Source organism: Sitodiplosis mosellana, unplaced genomic scaffold (genome assembly GCF_009176505.1).
Source record: "Sitodiplosis mosellana isolate CC-2019 unplaced genomic scaffold, AAFC_SMos_1.0 Smas_scaffold_3, whole genome shotgun sequence".
Lineage (NCBI taxonomy): Eukaryota > Metazoa > Arthropoda > Insecta > Diptera > Cecidomyiidae > Sitodiplosis > Sitodiplosis mosellana.
In genome coordinates, this window is record NW_022595246.1 from 7,837,033 (window position 1) to 7,856,323 (window position 19,291).

The following is a 19,291-nucleotide window of genomic DNA, read 5'->3' on the forward strand; positions in this document are numbered from 1 at the left end:
TGTGCCCAGGAACAAAGAATGTAGAAATGATTGTGCGATTGGTATCTCTGTGATTTTGTGTATGTGTGATAGCAAAACGACGATTTAAATTGCCTTTGGTTCAACACGAAAATCATTCCGACAGACCTGCAGTCGTGTTTTATTTTTTCGTTCTATTTCTGCCATTCTTTCTCTTTTCCGTTATTTGGGTCAATGAATGAGGGTTTCTTTTTCGATTTTAATAAATAATTTCTAGTTTCATGGTCTGCCATTGAAACAATGTGGTGTCGCTCGATGAAATCAACAATATGTCCATCGATTAATGTGACATAAATCTGATTGGTGGTCGACACCGAAATTCCTAGAACAATTCATTTTTCCATTCGTCCAATTATGCTCTGTCGCTTCCGACAACACCATCCATGCCGAAAACGGTATTTGCGTCTGCAGTAATAAAAATATTCCATGTGATTGGACAAACCAATAGCTTAATTAACTGCAGTAATTACGCCACCATTATATTACCTTCTTCCGAATGGTTTATTGGTTTCGCTCGATTAGCCTGTATTAACGGTTATGCTGCCAAATACTATGGCGTATTCTCATTTCGGATTTTTTTTTTCTGCGCATCACATCAGCATTTGGTCCGAATGGATATCGAATTGGTTCTTCTGCTGTTCTCATTATACCAATTCGTTCGCAATTCATTTCTCCAAACGATTCAAACCATTCCAAAATGAACATATAAAGTGAATGAAATGATTCCCAAAATGAGGCGCCAGTGACTCAGTCTAATTGAAATTTAAAAAAAAGCGCTTTCGCCTCGACACGAACTCCAAAAATTCCGATATTGAATTCCATTTTTTTTTATCCCGTTCGCTTCGGATTGTGTAAAAATAAATGTTAGATTTCAAAAATGTACACATTCTCTTGAAAAGTTGAAATCATTTCGGATGAATCTTAACTTTTTCTCACTTTGGCGCTTTGGAACGGGGCCAACAAGCGAGAACAAAATTGTTGAAGTGAGTGAAAAACAATCGAATTTTTTTTTTCGCTCGCTTCGCTTCGATTTGGTTGAACTATACAAACAGAAACGGAAAAAAAGGGGAAAAAATGTTGCGCAAACTTGGGACGTGCATCGTAAAATCTAGCGACACTCTGGCTACATTCGATGCATTTGGTGAATTACAAAAATATGTGCATTGTGCATTTATAATCAAAAAGATAAGACCGAGAGTGCGGCACATCATTGACAACGAACGAACGAACAAACGAAAAAAAGCGGTATGTGCAATTGCCTTTCGAAATATGCTACACCATTTTCATAATGCAAATATTTTATGCTGCTAGTAAAGTAGATAACGGCCAAAATGTGCAGCCGTTACTTTTTTACTTACTGCTACTGCCAAAGTTTTTAAAGCGTACACGCGACAGCGGCGGCGAAAAAAAAGCGAAAATTAAAATTCGCACATTAAAAAGGATGCCGAAGACTCAAACACTCGTTCGTTTGTTCGCTTGAGCGATAGGAGAGTAAAAAAAAGAAGCGATATAAGAAGAAACGGGAGCGTGTGGCAGCACGTATAATATTTTACAGCTATCTAGACCATTTTGTTTTAGTACTTTTGCGTTCGTTCATAAATATTTGCATTAAATGCACTTTGTGCTATTATCTTGATGTCCCGTTTCATTTGGTGTTGTGTGTGTATGCATTAGCACATTGGATTTACTCTCTCACTCTCTCTGTGTGTCTCACACACAAAACACTCACACTTTGTTTGTTTGTATCTCACAATGCACTCAGTTCCGTTTGATGTCCACTCTGTACAAATAAATGACTGTTGTTGTTGTTTTCTTTTTTTCGTCGGTTGCAAAATAACCGCACCATTGCCTGTGTCGTTTGGTGTTGCTGTGTACAAAAATCCATTATCATTCGGATGCTTGCCATATTTTTGAATTATACTTTTTTTTCCCCATACAGTCAAGCATCGACACATTTGTTCATGTTGTGTTGTCCATATTTCATGTGACTTGTTTTGCGGCGAACTACCATGGCCAATTCCCGCGGGTACCATGACAAAAAAAATACGTACATTTCGTTTTATATATGGAAATAAACCTGGATCGAGTTCCATTCGAAATTAATCGATTCTTGTTTTTTCGATTGTAATAATGATATGGCCATTATGATTGTTCGACAATCAACCGAAAATACTCTTTGTCCGTTTAATTGGTTCATTTCGCACATCGATTAGATTGACTGGCATTTGTATCAAATGTCAATGTAGCGTTGTGCCGATAAAAAAAAACCAAAGACATCCACTGTGACAAAGTGTCTGTCACACGGCTTGACGACTGAAAAGCGTATCGTTTTCAGAAGCATTACATTTTTTTTTCACTCTCTCATGTGTCGTTTCACACATCACAAGCCAAAGTAATCACAATAAAAAGCTCATCAATCATTTAACTGTTGACAAGACATGGTTAAACGTCTCGGGCTGCCAACTCTCTGCCTCTGGCTGAACGAGGCGAGAGAGAAAAAAAAACGGCAGCAATTACACAAATCACTGATTTTTTCTGCGATTCCATTTTCATATTTCAAATTCGAACATTTATCATCATTAATTCGTGCGCTGGTCGTAGTAATGAAACAAAAAAAAATCGAAATTATTATGAATGGTTGAGTGAAGTGTAGAGTGTGATTCAAATCATGCTGCCGCTGCTGCTGCTGCGTATTGTGCCGCAATGTGAAATTACGTTTGGCGACACGTCGAGTGTTTAATATCACTTAACCTGTTAATTTTATTGTACGATTGTCACACAATTACAAAGCTGTTCGATTTGTTTACACGATCGAGCAACAATGAGCAACATTTTTTGTTGTTGTTGTTATATCGCCGCTCGACGTATTCATGCAAAACAATGGGCGATGAATGGTGAAAAAAAAAACACAACAGCAGCAACAAAAAATCAAATTAAGATCGTTAAGAAAACGTTATTTTCAATTATATTCTGTGTCAAATTGTGCTATGAACGGGCGAAAAAAAACGCGCACTCGCGCTCAACAGAGAAGAAAGGAAATCGTTTCGAGCTAGATCGAGTTGGCAATTAAGCACCGTTGTTACGATTCCAACTACACAAACTAATTGAATATTTTGCCTATGTAGATTGTTCTTGTATTGGAAACAACAACAACAGCAGCAGCAGCAACGAATATTGGCCAGGCTTTAAATGCAGTCGTCGCGCGGTTTGCTACACGATGAACTCGTTAATTCGATTGTAAAAGAGCACCATTTTACCATAAAATCGAAGAACAATCCGAGACTGTTGTTTTTTTTTTCCTCGCTCTTCTCTCTTCTTTAGCTCGAATTTGCCTCACGAAATTAAAATTTGAATTGCAATTGTGGCGTTTTAACCACAGAATAACGAGCCATAGTAACAATGTGAGATGCGATCAACTCTCTAAAATGAACGCAAAAAAACCAAACGCGAGAACTGCATCGAGAGATATTGCATACATTACATTGGAAATAAACAAACAATTATGGTGCCGTTTGCCCGTTTGGAAAGAAAGAGAAAATATGCAAGCAGAATAAACAATAATTATCATATCAAGAATAAAATGCGAGAGAGAAAAAAAAAACAGCCCGAATCAAATCGACGGCTGGAATAAAAAAGTGCATTGAAGAAAACGAAAATTGCACTTTTTATCGTCTTTCTCTCCGTGTGTCTGGGTAGAGATGCAAAGACATGGATTTTCTATGAAATCACAATCACAAAAATACACATCGTGTTTTTTTTTCTCGTCTCGACTTGTTTTTTGTTGCTCACTTTGTGCACTTGTGGGCAAGTTACAAGGTGAATAAATACACGGCGCGCGTGTAACTGCAGCTCATTTTTCCATGGAACGAGCGAGAGTGAGAGAGAGAGAGAGAGTCATGCCGACGACGACGATGACAACAACGACGCTGAGCCCATGTGATGATCAGCCGGTGTATTGATTTTTTTTTCTTTCGTATGCATGCATATCGCACATCGTAGAAAAGGCATCAAACGCCGTGCACTTGGCTTTGGACTTTTGCGTATACACTTTGTTTCGCAAGTGTAATGACTACAAAATCAGCCAACGTCATCGTCATCATCATCATCATTGTCGAGGCTTATGCACACTTATATAATCCGGTTAAATGTTAAACGTGACTTTAACTAATAACAACAATGCACTAGCTAAGCCACACACTGAAACTTGTTGGTTTACGTAGTATTTTCTTATAATTATTTGTGTATTGCACCGGCGATGTGTGTGTTTTTTTTTCTGTTTCGTTGTCGCGCGTTGCGCCTTGCTGCCTCCTTGTTCACAAAGGTTTCCATATGGAGTGCGATGTGCAATTCCATTTCTCTTTTTTTTCTTCTGCTGTTCGTTTGTACGACCGTATTATTGTCGTTTTGTAATGGCAGTGTCGAGTAGTGCCATTGATGTGGTGCCTTTTTTTGCGAGCAAAATTGCGCATTTTGTTGCAGATTTCTTTCATTGGCTTCTCATATATATATATATATATATTCAATGAGAGCAACACGGCCGAGGAAAAAAAGAGCAACAAACGCGCAACAACACGGTCTACAAAATCGAATCGGTTTGCTGGAAATGGGCAACAGAGAAAGAGAACCACGCAGTGAAATTCGAAACGAAATTTCATGATGCAATGCATATGTTCTACATAATATCGGTGGTTGTGTATATATATAATATATAGAGATGGAGAGTGGTGAGCGTGAGTGAGGCTTAAACAAACATATACTTTTCGCGCACACGCATATAGTAAGCGTGAACAAACAATGGATAAAACGAACGTATATTACAAATAACAACAATTACGAATTGCACTGAGCAACGCGCAGAACAACAAGAATGAAGAACAAAACTTACCATTGAACATTCCGGTTGTTGTAGACAAGACATATCATCCATGGCAAACTGAAAATAAACGAAGAAAATATGGAAATTAATATGTGCTGTGCAGAGAAGAGAAGAAAACAAACAAAAAAACCCACACACACACAATCGAATGAGAAAAAAACACCGCGCTGGAAAAACCAACAAACACAATGTTCTATTTAAATAGTGAAACACAGAGAAAATAAACTATAGCATTTAAATGGTATTTTATGCAGGTTTTGCTGCTGCTTCACTTTTATGCAAGTGTCTGACTCTGAATTGCACACAGCCATTGATTGTGTGTGGCTCAGAATGGAGAAAGAGACGAGCCAAGTGAGAGAGAGAGAGAGAGAGAGAGAGAGAGAGAGAGAGAGAGGGAGAGCGAGCAAGAGGGATAGAGGATCGTTGCAAATCCTATGTAAAAAATCACATGATACTGCCAATTTTTGCGAGAACACCCATAAATGAATCACATGAAATTGGCCAGAGGCCGATTGGGGTGGATACACGACGAAGACCAACCATTAATTTTATTGAGCTCACTCAATGCCATTTCGAATTGGAAACACATACACACACACAAACTCACAGACAATTTACGCTCAACCGTCCGCTTTTTTTCGCTTTTCGTCCTTTTCTTCTGCATCTTAAAATGCTTATCGGCTAACCTTATCGCACCCTCATCAATGCCCTGATCTATCCGAATCATTTGAGGTCATGTCGAATGCGCTGCTTTTTCCGTATAATAATGAGCAGTCGATCGATAGCAAAAATCCACATTGAATCGATGTGAATTTGTCATGCTTCAAAATAGCCGATGTTGTAGAAAAACATACGGATTGCCGTCCGATTAATGTATGTGTACGCTTCCCATCCAAATAGAATAATGTGGGCGAGCGAGAGATTGGACGAGCATGCGATGGAGAGAATGAAACCCAGAGAGAGTGCAAAAAAAGCGAGCAACAACATTCAACCATATTTCATATTGAGTCGATAGAGAGTTCATCCATATGGATGAAAAAAATATTTTTGCTCTTTAATTGACTCATTTTTATTCCGCTTGACCATGGATTGTTGCCGACGATGCGCACACGCATTGCTCAAGTCAAAACAGAAAACGTTTGTACACTACTTAACAGAGCATCCTCACGATTCTGTCTATTTGCCTTATTGAGCAAACTGAAATGGGAATTCATGTCATTTACAGTCTAATGTTTTTTTGAAACCATAAATAGATCAACGAGTGAAACGAAAGAATTGTGCTTCATTCGGTTTTTTTTTCGCTTTCTGTGTGTGTGTCGACTTTGCTTCGATGGATTCATTAAAGCGACACATGATATCATAATAATCCACGCGAGTGAGCGTAGTATCACACAATTCGATTTTTCATTTTGGGTTTACAGCAAAAAAAAATGCCAAGCAGCCAACCACCAAGTTTGCCTTCAGAATTCGCATCAAATCAGAACTCACGTTCGGGCTTGGAATGTAATAAAATGTTCTGACGATACACAATGTGCTTTGATAAACGGCAAAATCACATGGAAATCCACCATTACAGCGGACTTAGTACCGAGCGTACAGAGAGCGTGTGAGAGATGAAATCGCAAACAATGCCACCACCAAAAATATCATGAAAATAGCATTTCGTGGACCGAAACCAATGGCATTGCGGCAAACTATGTTTGAATGCTCTCTGCGCGAATGGTGTTTCTTCCTCATCGTCACCGCCGTTGTCGTCGTCATCGTCGTCGTCCTCGTCGGTGTATTGCGGCGAACGATGAGCGAGAGTGTGTATAAACCCACACAACACATGCGTCACGTACAACGTATTTATTTGGAGTTTTTCCACATTTTCCGAAATGTGTCTGCATTGCATATTCAATGAGCCACCGACACACGGAAAATGGGAAAGGCAGCATCTTGTATTCTTCGAATCATTTGGAATTTTGCGAGATATTTGACTTCGATACGAAGGATTCGGTGCCGTTTTATCTGTGCACGCCATTTTACGAAAAGGGATTTTTCCGCCATTCGACAACGACAACATCGTTGCTTTTGTGTGACTTTGACGAATTTTTGATCAACTAAAAACCCGTCACGTACGGGTTGCCCCTAAAACTAGAACAAAAAATATTCCACAGCGAAATGTCTACGAGACTACGTGATTCGATCGAAATGAGAAACAGTGAGAAAATGCAATTCACGCAGATCTGCCGAAAGGCAAAGGAACCCTTTTCCCATCCATACAACCACGACATACCAGCACACACACGCACATACATTTCGAATGGTTTAATTACATTGGAGCTTCCCATCTGAGGAAAGATATTTTGGGCCAACACATTTTTAATAATCAATTCAACAGCTGACAACTAATTTCGAATCGAATATTCGTTAGCAGCGAACAAATCAAGGGGAAAAAAGTTGCTACAAGTAATCAAATTGCCTGTCTACGAAGAATCCACATTGACTTTTGTGGTATACACCCTCTTTTTAGACGCTCAACAACTTTTCCGATGTGTTCCATCTTAACTTGGACATTTTCACGCCGAGCGCCAAAATAAAACACTGCGACGTCGATCGTGAGCACAAATTGGCTGAATGAAGGAACGAACCAAGACGTAAAATCAACGTTCGTTCGTTATATATTTCTCTCTCACTCTCATCGTCATCGTTTTGAACAATATCCTTTTGCCATTGTGCATACTAATGGTCTTCCTCTTGTGTACCACTTCTTACGCATTGAAATTTTTTGTCGGTTTGGAAATAACTTGTTTTCTTTAGGAAGAGCGAACACACCGAAAAAATAAAATAAAACGTAAATTAGGGATCAGATGGCCTGAAGGCGCGTTACAATACGTTTTCTAGCTAAGACACAACTGATTTCGTAGACGCAACATCGAAGCGTATCGAGATCGCGGGCGCGAAAGAGCGCGGAGAAGAGATGAGAAAAGGAGAGCGACAGCGTAATAAAAACAAGAAAATGAGCGTGTTCGTAAAAGTCGTGCACCAGCCTGTCTGTGTGTATACATCATGCGACCGAAATTCATCAAAAAAAAATTCGGGTAAAAAGTTTTTGCGCCATCATACAAACTAATTGAAGTAATTGGGTGTTTTACGAACTTAATAGGCGCTCTTCCCAATAATTATTTCCGTGTAGCCAATTTTGACATGGAGTTCAGGTCGCGCAAGAAACACAATCGAACCACCAGTTCCAATTAGAATTTACACTATCCAACTTACATCTCATTTTTTTGTGCGTGTTTGCGTGCGTTTGTCTGATGCAAATCCACGATTCAGCAAATGCAAATAACAGTTGAAATTTATCATTTGGCTCAATTTAATTGTGCACATTTCGCTTTGTTTCCTTTTGTCTGCGACAACAAATGAATGGAATTCAAATTTAATTTCAAATTATTGAACTGATCAAATTAAATTCGATTGCAAAGTTTTTTCTCTCTTCAGTTAACATAAAACGGCCCGGGGACGAAAAGCATTGCATTGACTCTCTGCCATTCATCCACAAATGGGCCCATGCTTTTTGCTCGGTGTGTGTGTGTGTGAGTATGTGATAAAATGTTCGAATGAATTGAATTCGTAATTTGGTTTAGTTTATCGTGTTCGGTATTCCGGCGCGTTTATAATTAACATTGTTTACATTAAAATGAAAATAGGCAATTTGTCAGAATGTTGAATAATTAATGCGAGCAGAACACCCTCGTCGGCGTTGCTGTTACTGCTGTTGTCGTTGTTATTGTAGAAGCGTCTGCTGCGCCATGCATGCATCCAATGATAATGGTCCCCTCCGAAAACATCGAGTGGCAGTCACATCGCTAGAGCCAGAGAACGAGCGTAAAATTTTCGGTTTTTCATTTTGTGCAAGCACTGTGCATGAAAACTTTTCGGATGTTTAAACCAGTGGAAATAAACGACGATGGTGAAGAAGCGAGAGCAAGAGGACGAAAGAGAAAGACCGCAACCGAATGGCGACCATGAATAATGGCCAAGCATTGGGAATAAGAGCGAAACGCCGAGATAAATGTTTCAAATACATGGAAAGACAATAAATAATGGGCAACGGAAAATGGTACAACGTTTTTCGCCCCGTATATTCTGATCAGCATCATAATTCATAGGAGCCAAGTGTAATGTATATATTGAGGTTGAAACACCTCGCCAACTTGTTACGTAACCCAGTTTTCTCGCTCTACTGAGAGAAACACACACACAGAGAGAGAGAGAGAGAGTGAGAGAAAACCCTTTTTTTCATAATGTGGGAAAATTGTATCGATTTTTGTTGTAGTTCCTGTTCCGATTTAAATGTGGAAAACGTAATTTTCATGTCCAAATCAAAAAAAACATATGCGAATGTCGATAGTAATAATGATTACAAACCTTTTTGCTGCACTCATCACGGCAGAGATGCTGCTGTAGCAGCGCAACTGACTTGTCAGCTTCAGCCGTTGATCGTGCCATTGCCGAAAAATTGTCAACAATACCAAATACCAACACAATACACCCACATAAAATCGATTTTAGTGCTGTCGATGCCATTTTATATCGTTTTTCTTTACTGCACAATTTTCTCTTCTTTTCAAAATCAAATCAATGTGTTCAAATCTTAATTTTTGGTTGGGTCTTTTGAAATCGTCTCTTTCTTTACTTTTATTTTTTTTCTCGTCTGAATCCTGTCGTCTATCAGTTCACACAGATTCACATATGCGAGGAATTGAAAAAGAGAACTATTATTTCTTTTAAAAGCACTGAACAATATTCCGTTTTTCGTCTTTCTTTCTTTTTCTTCTCGTTCAAACTGATGAATTATATGCTTGGATATTTGAGTTTGTGTTTAGGATTCTGCTATATGTCTCTGTGACTCAATCGTATTTAACAGACGAAAAAATGTGTAACACACATTGACATCAATACAATAAATCTTTTTGACGTCGTTTTATATATTTACGCTTTTTTGCCTTCGCTTTCAAATTTGACCGAAGAAAACTAACAATTTCAAGTGGTTTATATGGAGGAATAAAAAAAAAGGGAAGACAGAAAAAGATCTAATCAGGTAGAAAGAAATCTTCGCATGAGAAAATCCAACAAAATCACTTGTTCACTCGTAACGTTTCTTTTTCTTCGATAGAGATAGATATACTTTATATTATTTTCTAAACCGAAATGTGTTATAACGATTTCATGTTCCCAAGATCGATACTGTCTGCGTTTATCTGTTTCAACTTCACATAAACTGATTTCTCATGCAATGTAGCTCTGGTTTCTCGACTTCATCGATTTTATTGTTGGAAATTTGAATTTTTATGTCGTACTTGAAACTTTGGGTTTTTATTCGTGATTTAACGGACTTTTTCGTAATATGATCTGAAATGAACGGCTTTTTTGAGTTGCCACTTCGTCAAAACAACGTTGATTACAGTGGAAATTCTTCGAAATTTTCATCAACAATTCTGATAAATTCTCGGTTAAAAATACTGCGTCGAACAACACACTCAACTGACTCTGAATTCACTCAAGAGATAAAACTCTGTTTTATTTTAATGTGGATAAAAAAGAATTTCGAACAAGAATGAGGGAAAAACCTTCCGCACCATACAATGCTTCAAACTCAACTGAATACGTTATGCTGAACAGAGACCGGGGCCCATCGACAACGAAATTTATGTGTGCACACAGTATAACATCGAATATTTGAAAACGCAGAGACTGGTTTTTCGTCGTCGACGACGATGACAACAACAACAACAGCAGCAGCAACGACGGCAGCGTTTACGATTGCGACGTCACAGCAGAGCAGCAGAGCAACAGAAGCGATGAGCAGTATAGAATAGCAAAGCATGCTGATGCTCCGAGTAATACGTAACAAACGAAAATACGGAGATGAGAGAATCGTATTCCAAAATGTGAGAATGACGGAGAGTGGGAAAGAGAGACTAAATGAGCGAGAGCGATAGAACGACATAGAAAACAATCAAGCGTTGGAAAAGAGGTACATGCTGAATACGGAATCAGAATGAAAAGAATATAGAGGAAAAAAAAGCAGCGTGTACACAAAAATATACACAATTTAAGAGAAGAACGAATGAACGAAAAGCGAGGATGATGATGATGATGGAGAAAAAAAATACAACACGAAATAATAAGAAGAACAGCAACAGCAAAATCAACGATGGAACAAAGGTTTTCCATACAAAAAACGGATACACATAGAGAGAGAAAATCTCTTGAGATTTTCAGTTTTAAATACATGTAAACATCGCATCGCAGTGTACGCAAGCGACCGTTGACATGCAAACGCGCATACACTTACACACTCACTCACACACACAAAAATACTCTCACTTCTTTGAAACTACCAAAAAGTTGGCTCTTTGTGTTTGGCTATCAACCACACAGATGCTGCTGCTGCTGCTCTTGCTGTTGTTGTTGCTTTTGCCGCTGTTTTATTACATTGCGCCCCATGTTGAACGAAATTCGACAGACCAATACATTGACACTGGCATTCGAATACGTTTTTGGTTGTTTCGGAAACAACTAGTCTTCAACCTCTTTTCAACCAACATTTCATGTTGTCATATACACTTGCACAACGACAGATAGAGAGAGCGAGCACTGAGCACCAAATTTCCAACATTTGTGCCACAACGATAAAATGCGCTATAAATGCGTCGCATACACATGTACAATTGGAAGAGCGTATGGGCCAAGCGACAGCGGCAGCTCCGAGAATTTTCGGTAGTCACACCGTTGTTCGACTCTTGGTGCCCAAAATACGCAGTGAATATCGCACCAAAGAGTGATTCGTCGAATCGCAATAAGCATGGTGTATCCGCAAGTGAAACATTATCGGGCAACCGAACCATTCAGCCAGCATCACACTGTACTCACCCGATGTAGCCCGAATATATGTGCATAGATGACATGTTATCTATATTACATTCACTACTAATGCTCTCCGTGTACAATTACACACATATATAGCATGCGAATGCGTTTCATCGAATCGAAGTAAGGGACTCACAAATGTGGTAGAGCTAGGACAGAACCAAATGTTATAGTGTTGAATCGAGATTTTATTTTTTTCGGGGGGTTAGATGAGTACGAGCTTGGCTTACGATTTTCGCCATGTATTTAAATTGTAAATTTCATGTGCAGCAGCGAAAATGCGGCATTGTGTATTTTATCTACGTTTGCTATTGCAAGCGACAATCACTGTGTATTGCGCACACATTATCCTCTTGCTAAGCGTTCAACATGGAGCTGTAGTAATGATTTTTATTTCATTTCTATGCAGACAACCAAGCGTTTACTATTCAAATTTCACCCGAAATGACTGATTTCGGTGCACATAACACATACGGCTCGTGTGTGTGTATGTCTATGTGCACAAGTGGAATGAATTTTGCCACTTGTGAATTGTATGTTCAATGGGTTAAAATAGTTGATGGTTACTACATTCTACCGAATGTGAGAGAGAATGAAAGAACCGCTTGAAATTGTATCGTTGCGTCAAAATCACAAACATGAAATGTGTTTGTGTTCGTGTATGTTGATATTGGCTTCCGTGTGTGCCAACGTTAGTTAACGATAAAAACAGGCGTTCAGAATATGTGGAGCAATGAAATGAAATTAGCTCATGGTATTTTACAGGCACGCAGGATATATTGTTACATAGGCATATAAATGAAAGTTTTCAATATTTGCATAAAGAATTGAGGCGTTTATACATGATTCGGATTGGAGTACGTAATGTGATGTACGCCACTAGTTGGGCGCATTGATGAGCTCAAAAACATTCATCAAATGTGATTGGTAAGGTTGATATGAAATCTCAAACTCGGTTAAAACATCTCAAAACTCCCAATTCTGCCATGAAGCACTCTGGTTTCTCGTTCATCTTGTTATATCTTTCGAACAATACAATTTCCTTTCATAGGTTTTTCATGTACAATCCTTGACATAAAGACGACAGCAACAGCAGCAGAAATGGTAACGTCGGCTGTTAGACGTTGAATGATATGGTAGCCTCGAGAGTGATGTGTTTATGACTTGTACCATATGGATGGTGCATTAAGTTTTAGATATAGAGCACAGAACCGAGAGAGAATGGAAGAAAATCACCAAAATAAGCCAAACCAACCGAAGATAATTTTTGGGTTGTAGTCTATAGTTGGGCATTTGTGATTATAATTAGACAAGAATATACCTTGAAACCATTGTGAACGTCATGGACCGAATGAAAAAAAAATCGAAATACGGTCGATCTTATACACAATTTATGAGATGACCAATAAAAACAAAAGAATATATGGCCTAATAAAGATAAATAAACATAAGATGCGAGTGGAACCACGTAAAAACAATGAAGATAGATGATACAGAACAATAGGTTTCGTTGTTAAAAATAGACGCACCAGCAGATAGGATTTGGGATAGAGCCTGAGAGTTGAGTTCCTAAATTCAAGGCTGTGCTGATGATGTAAAATTAAAACAAACATATGGAGAAAATGATAGAAAAAGGATTCCATTAATTATATCCAATGTATGCTATGTGATCGACGTTATTTTTTCTCTCTTGCTCTCCACATCTTCTTCGTTGTCTCACACACACACACACAACGAAAATGATCATCACTACAATAGCGGCCAATCGTAATTTATTGTGTTGGTCACTGTGCGCTTTGGTTCATTTTGTCATACACGAAATCCATTTATTTATTTTATTCATTAGTTTCGACCAAAAACTGTTGGTATCTTATGCTCTTTTCCTCTCTCTCTCTCTCTCTCGTCGTTCTTTTGCTCTTCGGCCACCGATCTCGGTAAATAAACATAATTTTTGTGTCTTCGCTCCTTCGTTTTGTTAATTAGCTAAATACTAGATGCGATATACGTGTGTATACCAAACGCATTGACGGTTTTTATTGATTGTTTAGTATCGGGAGAGCGCGCGGACTGTGACCCAAAGAAGAAGAGAAGATGAAGAAAAAAAAATCACAATCACGTTGAAAGGAAAATGACATACATGAGACAAAATATGCGATGTTGATGGTTAATTACTGTGAAATATGACTAAAATTCGCCGTTGAGGTTCGGTATTTTGATTTGAATTGATTCTAAGAAAATGTTTTCTTTTTTGTCTCTTTCGGTCAAACGAAATGTGAAGAGGAAGAGAGAAAGAGACGAATGAGAGAAGAGCAGACAAAAATGTGCACGTCGTCGCCATTTGAAGGAGACTCGATTGAAAGACAGAGAAAGAAAGAGCGAGAGAGACTAGAAATCAATAGAAATTTATTGCCCATAAAACCCAAAATGAGAGACGCAACGTTGAGTTTTTATTACATTCGGCTGTTGTTTGTTGACGTTGAACGCTAAACGAAAACACTGAATAGATCACATTTAATTGGATTGCCATCGACCAAGACAATCAAATGAGCCCATTTAACCACTTTTACCTAGACGCTATTATTTTGTTGTTGTATTTTGTTGTTCTTTTTCAAAATCTATGAGCGCCTTTATCCAATTCCTACTGTCCGAAATCGAAAATTTATTGATTCGACGATTGTCTCTCGCTCTGTCTTCACTTTCACGTATGTAACATTCATTGCATTTGAATTCCCTTGGTTTTGGTTTTTGTGTGCTCGGTTCTGTGCCGAAGCGAATGGACGGCAACGCAACATTTTCTCTTTTCTAATGGTCAAGCCACAGAAATCCTGTTGGAATCATTAAATAATATGTCTATTCCGAGCGAGAAAATGCAATGAGTGGCTGTGGGCAGATTTCCAGCAGCAGCAGCAGCAGTCGTCAGCATTGTCTTGCTGCGTCTAAAAACCATGCCAATCGTTTTGAATGTTAAATTGAATTCATGTTAAGTGGAGCTAGCTCGAAAATTTGTTACTAATAAATGCATGTAGTTGTCTGTGTTGTTGTCAATATATCTTGAAAACGCCCGCACTCATTCCACCTCTGCCGTCCACACACATACATACACACATACGTGTCTCTCACAGATATATGCAGCACATGTTTTACATTTGGTTTCGTTAAATTTTCACATGCCAAATGCATTGCATTTCGAAATCCACTCGTCAGTGGCCGGGGAAAAGCCATAGGTTTCCGTATGATTTCACCGATGAAATGATTCCAATTCCGGATTGAGAGCGAATATAGAGAAAATCCAAAGCCGATTTATTTATATGCTTAGATCGACTGAATTTGCTTGACCGATACACGACGCTTCAAATGTGTGCAACATAATGTTGAGAATAATTTTAATCAGAATCGATTCGATTGCAATATCTGGTCAGAGAATAAAATGCTCGACACAAAGTCCACAGAGGTTTTAAACTCCTGTTCCCCGTTCTCCCTCTCTCTTTGTGTGCTTTTTCTCTGTTTCGTTTAATGCCTTCATTGGCCTCCCATTTTGGAATTTGCAACAAAATTTTGACTTGAAAGTGAACTGTTGTATCGGATTTTCGGTTTACACGGATTCAAGTATCATCTTACATTCACAACCAGTCTGCATTCGGTGTGTGTACTACTACCCAACTGAGCCATGCACTTGATCTCGTCATTTGCAACAGAACAAATTTACGAATATATATATACATCTGAAACAGTCTGAAGTATCATACAGAGCAGAAAAAAGAAAAAAATGAACGAGAGAAACAAGCCGACTATGTTTAAAGTGGTGAACATTTCGAAATCGATTCAAAATTGCCGTTTCACTGACACAAGACAAAGTGTGCATCATCATGCATAAACAATATGATGCAGAAGTCTTCTTTGCCAGAAGATACGTGCTATGTGCACGAGTATAACATAAAACATCTTTTTTTTTGGGGGGGAGGGGGAGAGATATAAAAGCCCACTGAAACCGGAACTCAAGTGAGAGAGCTCAATGCTTATGTATGAATTTAATTCTTCAAGCGTTTCATCCACCATCTTCTCCACTTGTGTTTCCGTCATTTCCGTATCTTTAACCCTCGCCACTACCGCTCCATCTATCTATTCAAACCGATTGAAATGGCAAAATTGTTTGCCGTTTTAAAATTGTGAATGGCACTGTGTAGTTTTCGCAATTCAACGCGATTCCGTACAAGAATCAATCCAATTCTGAATTCCAATGAGGCGGTTGTTATATCTCTGTTATCAGAAGGCAATGCGCGCCAGCTGCTGATAGCCCAATGATGATTTCCAGAACCAAAATTTCATGGTCGAATGAAGACGAATGAGAAATGGGTCTTGGACGCCAACGCCATCGCACGCGCACAACAACTCGACAAGTGGCATGGTTTATGTAATGAAAAGAAAGTCAATTGCTCCGATCTTGATATTAAATGTGTATCAACATTTTTGTTTCGTTCCTTTTGTTTCATCATTTTGCCATTGTGTACTTAGCTTCTTGCAAATATTTGTGCGAAGCTCAAGTTGTTTTTCCAGCTGGTACTCTTATCTTTTCAGATTACTTAGTTTTTGCCCGAGTCGATTTTGCTTGTGTGTCCTCTTAGTGATAGATTTATGTTCATTGCTTCGCTTCGAGAAAATTAATTGGCCAAAACCATACAAATTCCGAGTGGAGTGTGTACGAAAATCATATATTTGATGTGCCATCCGTTACAATGGCAAAACATTTTATGAGCGGATGATATATCGTGGGCCATCCACCCAATTACGTGCACATTGATTGATTGATTTTGCTGATAATAAAATCAAAAAGCGAACGCCATGACTAGCCAACTCATCTCGCTTTCTCTCTGGCTTCGATAAATTATTCAAAAGCACCAAGATGACACAGTATCTTTGCCAAACGCTTTTTACCGAAAGGTAAAAGCGGTCTTTTGTTAAAGACGGTTCAATTGGAGAAAATCCGGTAGACATTTGACCATCAACATTGATGGAAGACCTCTCTTTGCTTCTTTACTCGTTCGATCTCTTTCTTTCTTTCGATCGAATTTCCGGAGAAATGCCGGCAATCGATTAATTTATGAAAATCCTATTGTTCCGCCTGAATATTAAATCAAATATCAACACAGACTCCGAGAGATGTGTCAATTCGATGGAAGCAATGACTAACGTCAATATTGGCATAATCAAAAATCATTTCTGGGCTTCAAGTTTTTCATGCTGCGAACACACACACACAGAGTGGAACAACCCGGATTAATGCTCAAGAAAAACTTATTTAATCTATTTATATATTGTCAATGTACACTGTAGTGGTGGCTATGCTACACTGCTTCACTCATGTCTACTCGTATGTATTAATTTGAGCACCCTTGAAAATCATTGAAATGTTGATGATGCGTATTTTGATTGAAAACAACATACAGCGCACAACCGGAATAACAAATCAGTTTTTGCATCGGGCGATAGATCCGAAGAGCAAAAGAATAGACGAGAGTAGTAGATATATATCAAGACAGAAGCGGCGACAGTGGCAGCAGCAACATTTTTCGATTGCTTGTTCACCAAAGAAAACATAATAATATTAGATTAAGTTTGGGGTTATACACAGTGAACCAAAGTGCGTGATTGGGTTTGGAGAGCGAGAGCATGTATTCACATTCGAGACGAGATTGAAATGCATTGTTGCGAATGGATTGTGGAAAATCGATAGCGGAAAACGGCGTTGAGCGACTGAGTGGAAAGAAATCTCGCATCTCGTCCGTCGAAGTTTGGTTAATAGCTTTATTGGCTGTGTTCGCTGTCGTAGATTAAGAGATCGATAGATAGCACTCTAAGCATATTCCATCATGTTGACAAATGGAATCAATTCAATATTTTTGCTTCCCTTTTCGTCGTCGTCGTCGTCGTCGTCGTCGTCGTCGTCGTCGTCGTTGTCGTTGTCGTTTTACAACATCCTAAACTACACAATGCATTTCGCACACAAACTATAACCATAATGAAGATGATGGAGATGATGGTTGTATGGGTATGAGTCAGATTAATGTGAAACGTGTGCATTTCATGTTCGATAAATGAAGTAATTTTTAACACAATCCCAAATATAAATACCATTTCCATTATCGGTCCACGCACACAGCACATCAATTTTCGCTCATTCTCTCACTTGTGGGCTACGAGGCAGGAGCGACAACAACAAACAGCACAGAATACGTATATGAATGCAGTATGACACGTAGCATACGGATTGATCTCATACATACACAAATATTTTCTCTCCCCGAGATTCTTTTGCGAGGGACTAACGGACGGATTGTGTGATTTTGTCGCTTTTAAAACACTGCATACAAGAGGAATGGAGAGTGAGAGGGAGAGAGAGAGAACGGGAACCACTTTTTTGTCACACAAAACGAAGCAATTTTCGTGTATCAAAACAGTTTGAAGCACACACTCAGACTCAATAGTAGAGTGTTTCAATGTGTTTGCTCGAATTTGGTTGAGCGCGAAGGGCGAATAGGGCCCCTGTATAGAGTAGATGTTATTATGCTCGCCGAAAATCATTATCGATTTGGTTTTGCGTGTGCGTGCAAACGCGATTGCACAAAAAAATCACACATCATTCAATACATCGATTTGGGAGAGAAAGAGGCGAACGATTGAAATCTCTTGAATCAGCAATCGTTCAATAAGCATAAACAACATGCAACAACAACAAAGACGACGACGGCGACAAAAAGAAAAAGAATCAAAAAGGGGACCGGAAAATAAAAACATTTCGCGTACACGAAATTCATCTACATATACTCACACACGCGACTCGATATTGGCAGTATGGCAATGGCATCGAACAGACAAAATACCGCTATTTACGATTTCGATTGTGGAGGATTTATGAGCTTTTCTACTCTTTTGTGGCAGCTTCAATCCACACAATGCAAAGTGATTTCATTTTCATTTGCTTGAAAACATTTCATTTTGAGCTCCATTTGCTGGTTCGCTCATTTTTTTTCTCTCTCTCTCTCAAGCGTTTTGTCGATTTTCGATTTTCAATTTTCACTTCCACAAATCCGTGATTTTTTTCCCGCGTTGTTCTTGTTGTTGGTGGTGTTTTTGTTTTTAAATCGTGTTGCATCTACTTTCAATATGTACAAACATGGCAACAATTTAACCGAAGTCCTATAAAAACGATGCTATTACATGATTCAATATCGACATTTCTATTGCTTGCGGGAAAAAACCGCTTTTCCATGGAAGGAATTATTTTTCGTTCCAAAAAGAAGTGGAGAACATCCATGATGTAATCAAACATTTCGCTGTTTATGTAGCCAATCTATCGAATTGAAATTTCAATCGAAGACATTTTCATTGGAAGAGCTCAAGTCAATCAATGTTCTATTGTTCACTGAGTTTTTTTTCTCTCTCCACAAAACTCGGTTTCTCTCGCTCCTTTTCCATGTTTGC

General features: G+C 38.7%; 2 protein-coding genes across 3 annotated transcripts in view; one reads left to right on the forward strand and one right to left on the reverse strand.

The window, feature by feature from the left end:
• The window catches only part of LOC129566087 (transmembrane protein fend-like), a 58,606-nt gene that overhangs the window by 27,965 nt on the left and 11,350 nt on the right, over positions 1 to 19,291 (reverse strand). Inside the window, exons 1-2 of one of the 2 annotated variants that reach the window (XM_055441639.1) lie at positions 9,308 to 10,541; positions 4,904 to 4,951 (exon numbers count right to left, since the gene is read on the reverse strand). In XM_055441639.1, coding sequence (XP_055297614.1) covers positions 4,904 to 4,951; positions 9,308 to 9,466 — 207 coding nt within the window. In that variant the 5' untranslated portion in view covers positions 9,467 to 10,541. Of the gene's footprint in view, positions 1 to 4,903; positions 4,952 to 9,307; positions 10,542 to 19,291 lie in introns of those variants that run through there. The other variant, XM_055441640.1, reaches the window with a different exon arrangement.
• LOC129566082 (kinesin-like protein Klp10A) overlaps positions 1 to 19,291 on the forward strand; it is a 267,051-nt gene that overhangs the window by 18,217 nt on the left and 229,543 nt on the right. The window lies entirely within an intron of this gene.